The sequence below is a fragment of the Monopterus albus genome, unplaced genomic scaffold (genome assembly GCF_001952655.1).
Source record: "Monopterus albus unplaced genomic scaffold, M_albus_1.0 scaffold395.1, whole genome shotgun sequence".
In the NCBI taxonomy this organism is placed as follows: domain Eukaryota; kingdom Metazoa; phylum Chordata; class Actinopteri; order Synbranchiformes; family Synbranchidae; genus Monopterus; species Monopterus albus.
The window spans coordinates 261,831-269,571 of NW_018128275.1; the positions used below are offsets into that span (position 1 = coordinate 261,831).

At 44.4% G+C, this 7,741-nt stretch overlaps 2 protein-coding genes and 1 long non-coding RNA gene across 3 annotated transcripts in view; 1 reads left to right on the plus strand and 2 right to left on the minus strand.

Annotated features, from left to right (window-relative positions):
* Nucleotides 1-1,602, minus strand: part of LOC109951544 (NACHT, LRR and PYD domains-containing protein 14-like) — a 6,321-nt gene extending 4,719 nt beyond the window's left edge. The window contains exons 1-4 of the mRNA XM_020586112.1: nucleotides 1,555-1,602; nucleotides 1,236-1,429; nucleotides 676-786; nucleotides 304-317 (exon numbers count right to left, since the gene is read on the minus strand). Of these exons, the coding sequence (XP_020441768.1) occupies nucleotides 304-317; nucleotides 676-786; nucleotides 1,236-1,429; nucleotides 1,555-1,602 (367 nt within the window). The remainder of the gene's footprint in view (nucleotides 1-303; nucleotides 318-675; nucleotides 787-1,235; nucleotides 1,430-1,554) is intronic.
* Nucleotides 1,603-3,734: 2,132 nt separating this feature from the next.
* LOC109951551 (uncharacterized) lies at nucleotides 3,735-6,554 on the minus strand. The gene is made up of 3 exons (XR_002273629.1): nucleotides 6,157-6,554; nucleotides 3,969-4,723; nucleotides 3,735-3,832 (listed from the first exon to the last, which is right to left on the minus strand). It is a non-coding gene; the product is annotated as an uncharacterized LOC109951551 (long non-coding RNA).
* On the plus strand, nucleotides 4,718-7,733 carry LOC109951549 (sulfotransferase family cytosolic 2B member 1-like). The gene is made up of 2 exons (XM_020586119.1): nucleotides 4,718-6,166; nucleotides 7,195-7,733. Exons 1-2 carry the CDS (start codon nucleotides 6,028-6,030, stop codon nucleotides 7,563-7,565), a joined length of 510 nt encoding a protein of 169 aa, XP_020441775.1. The 5' UTR covers nucleotides 4,718-6,027; the 3' UTR covers nucleotides 7,566-7,733.
* Nucleotides 7,734-7,741: the final 8 nt, after the last annotated feature.

Genomic DNA, 7,741 nt, shown 5'->3' on the forward strand with positions numbered 1-7,741 from the left:
AGATGCCCCTAATTACAACCTCAGCCCTGTGGCCCCAAACATTAAACCCCATGTGAAGAGTCCTGGGGTCTGTTAGTACTAATCTGTCCTGGTGTCTGAGTCCTGCAACTTGAGTCCAGAATACACTTTATTGAAAGACAGATTAGTCTTAACAGTGTACTTGTACATTTGCTGCACCTTTGGGTGGTGACCTTGAGCTTTCCATGTGGACACCCACTAAAGAGTTTCTATTGAAATATTATAAATGTGTAAATAAGTATGTCGTATAACAGTGGGTTTTGTTTAAAGCCGAGTTAGTTCCACCTCCCAGGACACTCCTGGAAAAGAAAAGACAGCAATGGGTGTAGGGAGCCACTGTTCCACTTGCTAAATCGAGCTGAGAGACACCAACCAGGAGCTGTGGCAATATGTCTGACAGCTGTGTGTGAGATACAGCTGCTGTCTGGTCGACCATTCAGGACGTCACGGCCCAGCTCACTAGTGTGGCTCACCTGACACCTTTAAAGCCTGACTGTCCTCTAAATGCTGTTTGTTGGTTTACAAGGTACCAACAATAACTGTGGAACTGATGGAGGAAGATGAGCAGCTTCCTCAGCAGGTACCTCAGTTCTGAAACATGACACAAGTCATCTCTGTAGGAGAAGGACATAATAACAAGGTTAAAATAATTATTACCTCTTATCAACAGGTTGTTCAGATTTAAAGGTTACAAGATGACCCATAGACTGGTCACTCTTCATGGACACACAGCTGGGTTCAGGAGGGTCTGGGCTCTGCTGCTGCTTCCTGATACAAACAAAAAAGAGACAAATGAAAAGTAGATTGAACCTGAAAGCAGCTGAACTGGGAGCAGACTGTGACCAGTTGAAATGCTGGGAGCAGACAGAAAACCAGTAAGAAGCCAGACAAAAAAATAGAAACCAGTAACAAACAGCAGCTTTTTGTCTTGACTAAAGACAAAGAATGCTGTCTCATCTCAGCTGATCAGTCGACCAGTCAGTGGCCAGCTCTCTGTTCATTCAGACAGTCAGTAGTTAATGAGGAGCTCTGAGCTGCTCCTGAGCAGCTGAGTGTCAGATGTGACAGTGAGTGTGAATCCTGATGGTGCAGTGATGTGTGGTGCTGAGCTCTGACATGGAGAAGAGTCCTGGACAGTCAGAGATCATCTGGAGAGACGTCCTGATCTCAGGGACTGATGGTTTTAGAGGGACAGCCTCCCTCCACTCTGTCCTCACACCGACTCATGGCAGAGCTGCAGCAGATCTTCACTGAACCTCTTCTTGATGTGCTCGATGGTTTCCTCATTGGTCTGTGAGCCACTTCCTGTCTGTGTCAGCAAGCCTCGTAGGAGATTCTGATTGGTCTGCAGCGAAAGGCCCAGGAGGAACCGGAGGAATAAGTCCAGGTGTCCATGTGGACTCTGTAAGGCCTAGTAGTCACTGGACACAACACACCGAGTGAAGAGGCCACTTTGGGCTGTGGGACACTGGGACGGCCATTTCTCCCTTTATTCTGGCTCTGACCAGACCCGACTGGTCTCTGATGAGCCCAGACCATCATCAGCAGACTGCTCACTAATGACACAAACCCCTGCAGCTCCATATCAAACAGGTCAACAGGAGCTTCACTTCAACAGCTCCAACAGTAAAATGCTGCTGACACATGAAAGCATCAGGGACAATGAGCTCATCATGTCTGTTATAGTCCAACGCTCACAGGGAGCGTTTTACTGCACTGTGGACTTGGACCCTTGGTGCTGTCACTGCATGGAGCTGATAGGACGCATAGCTGCCAGTGCTTTGTGAGGGTTTTTCTAGTCTATTTCAACTTAGCCCTCATTCTGCTTCTGCATCTGGGTCCTGCTGCCTTAAGTGTTTGACTGTATCGAAGTACTTGTACACTGTGGTCCTGGCACTTTTACTGAAGTAAGCAATGTCCTGTTGGACTCATGTTGTGGCTCTTTGCTTTGTTACAGCTCTTTACACAATAACAACGTCCACAGGCCTCAGAGTGTCCTGTTAGTAGGTTCACCTCCTTCACTGGCGCCCCTCCTCCCCCTCCATGACTAGAACAACACATGGCATAAAACAGCTGCACATGAAGACAAACAGCAGCTTTTCACACACAAACACCTGCAGGTTCAACTTGTCACAGTCCCATGAAACTAAGAGTGAGACCCCAGAGCAGCTGACAGTCATTCACACACTAAAAATGGTCACTTACCAAAGCTTCACGCAGAGAAAAGACCTACTGCCAAGACGAATAGAGTGAAAGTAATAAACACCTGGAAGCAGGAAATAACCAGAGGCAGATGGAGAGAGGGAGAGTTGGAATGTAACCAAACTTTATTGAAAACTCAGCATATTACACAACAAGACACAAATGACAGCAACGTGATCATTCTAACGTCAGTGTAGCATGATCAAATGTCAGCAGAAAATTAGAAGTGCTGAAGTTTCTACAGAATGTGGAAACAGCCAGGAGGTAAATCATCACTACAAACAGAAGCTGGAAGCCCAATGCTGATGGTGGTGCATGTGTCCAGGCCTGCAGCAGATCACAGGCTATAAGGCCCAGCTCAGAAAGAACCAGCAGCACCATTGGCCTACTTGAGCAGCTTTATAAATGTCCGAGTTCCCAGCAGGTTTAAATCCACCACCATCCTCCCAGTCACCTGTCTGAGTGACTCCAAGCCCGCTGCACTCACTGCAGTCATAATGAAGTGCTTTGAAAGACTAGTTCTGACTCATCTCCAGTCTAATATACCTGAGTCCCTGGACCCCCTGTAGTATGTGTGCAATCCTAACCAGATCCCCTGTGGACAGCATCTTTGTAGCCCTGCATACAACCCTCTGCTATCTGGAAAACTAAGCTGCTGATGTAAGAATGCTTTTTCTACAAAGAGCACATCTCTAATCAGCTGCCAGTTTATTAGGAACACCTAACTCAGTCAGTCTGATCCAACATTTCTGTAATAAACCCTCCTTCATGTTCAGGTCCTGCTGAAACAGTTTGAGGGAGGCGTCGGCTCAGCAGCTGTCTAGTTATTCTTTGTTACACTCCATCCATCCATTTTCCTCCGCTTATCCGGGACCGGGTCGCGGGGGCAGCAGTCTAAGCAAAGATGTCCAGACTTCCCTCTCTCCAGACACTTCCTCCAGCTCCTCCGGGGGAATGACGAGGCGTTCCCAGGCCAGCTGAGAGACATAGTTCCTCCATCTTTGTTACACTGAAAGGGAAAATCTCTGCCTTCAACCAGGCCAGTACGATTTATTGATACTGAAACAGTCGGACACTACAGGCTCCACCTCGACCAGCTGTCACACTCAGATGCTGCGTACATGTGAACATATCAGTAGGAATACTGCAGCAGCAGACTTTTCTACCATTCCAACAAGTTTCTTCTCATACTTTCTTTGCTGATAATACTTGTTGTACTATTGATTAAACTCTTGAATGCAGCATTTTACTTGTACTGGAGTATTTTTACAGAGTGGTACTTTGTTAGTGCAGTGAAATGTTTCATCACCCTTCCCAACAGAGACAAACTGAAACTATACTTTTATAAGGACCAGTAAAAGCCAGTAGCAGGCCATAGTACCAAGAGTTCATACTGTGAATAAATAACAGTAACAAAGGTTTGATGAAAATACAGAAACAATCTGATTAAAAACAGCTGATTTATTTAAAGGCAATTAAAAAACAGAGACATATATTCAAGTTTTACTGTTTGCTTTTATTTTGTGTGGCTGATTTTTCTAACCCAAGTTGACACTGATGTGTGTTTGTTCCAACATCACGGATGCTGAAGAAGACTGCTTATGACAGAAACCTGTCGAGAGACAAAAGCACAGATACAGTGTGCTGAGTTTTTTTTGCTGAGTTTTCAGGAAAGACATTCAGTGAGCATCCGCCAATGCTGAGTGTGTTTTAGAGATTTGTGTCAGGAAGCTGGAGAAATCACTGACCTGCAGCTCCGTTGTAGCCGAACAGTGTGTGGTGAGGGAAGCACAGACACTCAGCCTGTTTGGATTACCAACAGTGTGGGGGAGCAAAGCTTGCAGGTGAGGGATCCCACAGAAGCAGCAGAACAAGAGCAATATAAAGACAGTGATCACAGGTGTAATCCATTTGAAAAGCCACCGTCCCCACGCTCCAAAGCTGAGCAAATACTTGAAATGGAAGAGTTTCAGGAAGTACCTGCTCTTAAGCATGCTCAGACACAGGTCTTTTGACACCACCCCAAACATCATGCTGGGAGCTTATGTAACAAATTCAGTCTTAGCAGGACGAATCCCTCTATAGAGATTTGATTTGGAGCACTTAAAAAAACTTATGACAACATGCTATGCAGCAACTTCTGTTTCAATATCAGGCAAGGAGTACAGCAGACAAAGGAGGAGTCCAGGCAAAAGCTGAAACACACAGTCCTAATCCAGGCTGATGCAAAGCTCACAAGCTGAGCAGAAAATCCAAACACCAGGAGAACAGTTAGAACAAGCTAGACACAGGGAAATAAATAGGTACAACTGGCTGGAACACGATGTCTCTGAAGAACAGACGATCTGGTGGAAGACAAGTGGAAACAGATATGTATATTGAAGAGTTTATAAAGAAACCCGAAACAGTTGTGATTGGTTAAATTCAGGACACTGTAATGAGGGAATGAGAGGCAGGGGTGACAGCTGGAGACCGGACAGGGAATGACAGTTCCTGGAAAAGTCTGGAAAATAACAAGAAACAGCTGTCAAGTTTTTATTAGTTTATTTCATTGACAGTATCAGAATCATGATAATATTACTGAGCCTGTCATGCTTTGTGGAGGACCCCACATAACTCAGCCTCAGACACAGTTCAAAGCAAAAGATGAGCAGACTGTCAGCAGCTGGAGTAGCAGCGGCAGCTGTCTGATGCACTGACACACTTGTCATCTCTTTACTATTGACTGCTACTACTCTCGTCTCCCCCACTGTGTCTCTCTCATTCTTTCCTGCCCTGCAGAAACAGAATGTGTAATAACGTATAGAAAAAGTAGCATCTGGCTAATTTCTCCTCAAGGACTTTAAAAATCCATGTGAATAACTCTTATTTTAAATTCAGCTGTGAAAGTAAGCTAGTTAAATCTTTTATGCTAGGTGCAACAGACATGATTTTTCTGTATTAAAGTCCTGTGGTCACCAGTAACATACCGTACAACAGTGCTTGTAAAACAGCGACTGTCAGACACAGAAACAAACTGAACCACATGTTTTGTATCACTGCCACATGGACATTTTGTTAATGCTGCTCCACTCTGTTTTTTGTGCCTGATGTAGAGGAGTGGGCCAAATTCAATACAATACATTTTTAAAAAGCCTCATTAGTGACATTGTCAGCCATGAGCCAAGGCCTCCGAGGTTTGTTAGAGAACATTAGTGAATAAACAGCATCATGAAGACTAAGGAACACACCAGACGGATCAGGGATAAAGTAATCACATAAAATCCTAACAAAATGCATTTAGGTTTGTGGTTGTAACATGACAAAATGTGAACAAGCTCAAGGGGTATGAATACTTTTGCAAGGCACTGTAGTCAATATAATGAAGAAAATTACTCAATCAGTATAATTTTGTAGAATTTAATTTTGATACTTCAAATACATTTTGCAGCTATTATGTTTGTTCTTTTATTTAAATAACATTTTGAATGCAGATTTTTGCTGGTAACTCATTATTTGTACTCTGTGGTGGTTTATTAAGTCAAAGATCTGCCTACTTCTTCCACCACTGGTTGTATGAAGTCCCAGACGGTGGACACGCTTTACTTTCCTCTTTATTACTGAATATATTTCTGCAGGGCGAGAGAGAGGAGGGAGGTGGAGAGAGAGGGAGAAAGAGAGGGGGAAAGAGAGAGAGAGGGGGGAGGACAGCAGCGATAGATTCAGCAGTATCAGACAGTAAGTTCAAGGCCAGCATTGCTATAGGAAGCTACCTCCTTCTGGGTTGCTCGACTTTGCTGGACACACCGCTCGTCTTTCCTTTGAGCCATGACTGAGGCTGAGTTGTACACGCTGTACAAGGGGGTCTATTTGCCCACACATGTGCACTCTCCGCAGAGCCTGAAATACTTCGAGGAGTTTACTTTCCGCCCGGATGATATTGTCATTGTAACGTACCCAAAGTCAGGTGAGTAGATCTTGTGAACTCGGACCAGGGTTACCACGGACGGTTAAAACGGCGGACACGCGCACAAACACAACTGCACTTCAGCCAGCAATGATACAGAAACATCTGACTGAGCTGATCAGGGAACAGAAGATTATAAATCCACTCCTCTTCGACAGTTCTCCGCTCAGGTTGGCTGGTCACGTGGAACAAAAGTCCAGCGAGGTTGTGTGACTCGCAGCAGCAGTGATCGCTGCAGTGTGTTCCAGAAAAACAGAGAGCAGACTAGTTTAGACACGAGTACACATCCCTCGGGTATCTTAGACACGAGTACACATCCCTCGGGTATAGACATCACTACACATTCCTCAAGTTAGTATTTCCATCGCTTCAGTTTGTCTGCTCCTGTTCCTCCATGCACAGACTTATCTGCTTGATTTGCGCAACAAAGACTGTGCAGACAAGCTTTAGTGTGCGTGCGCGCGCGCGCTCACGTGGCCTTGTTTTTCTATACTTGTGCGGCCCGAAATCTATGAATTATCTTCACATGGACTGTAAGTCACTTGTGGGTAAAAATTTCTTCTAATTGAGCAACATGGAAATACTTGAAATCAAGTGTAAATGATGATTTATTAATTTGATCTCATACTATAGTGAGGAGAAGTTTTGGCTGTGAGATCACAGTGTTAAACTCTGAACCAACATCACAGCCTTATTCTGAATTTCATCTTCAACAGCATCACACTAAATGGAATAAGCTCAGCACAGCATCTCTTGTCTTATGTGTGTCAGGACTCAACTAAACTTCTTCACAGCTAAACCTGATCCAGTGACTGAACTGTTTCCATTTATAATGTGTGTAAAAATCCTGTTTGTTGACTGAGTGCATAAACAACATCTTGGTTGTAAACAGCAACAAGTGAAAGTCATGTCTCTGTGACAAAACAGATTTAGTGAAGACAATTGAAAGGGCAGAGAAGTTGCTTGTATTAGTGAATTAGTCATTAGTGTAATGACACATATTAGAAAAGCTTCTTTCTTTTGTTTAGGCACAACTTGGATGCAGGAGATAGTGCCGCAGATCATAAGTGGAGGAGATCCAGCCTCTGTTGAGACTCTTCATAACTGGGACCGTGTTCCCTGGCTGGAGGAGCAGCGGGCCTGCATGCTTAATGTGGAACAGAGGCCATCTCCTCGCATGTTTACTTCTCACTTCCATTATAACATGATGCCACCATCTTTCTTTGACGTAAAGCCAAAGGTAAATGTGCCCTATCCATATGTGCTCTTACCCTTTGACATCTCTGCATCTGACCAGACCATGTGTGAGATGGGTTGTTATGGCGGTCACTATGTTTTCATAAAAAGAAGTGTCCATACCATGTTGCTTTCTTTCAGCAACTCCACAGCACATCTCTAGCCTGCTACAGCGGATCCCATAATCCTTTGCTCCCATGCCACTAACAGGGATTTACTGTAAAGATGCTAGCATACAGGCATTAACAGTTACAGACACTTTACTGTATGGCTGCACAGTTACTGTATCTGAATATACTACAGGAGTTGGGCTTCTATGCCACTGTGTTGTGTTTCTTC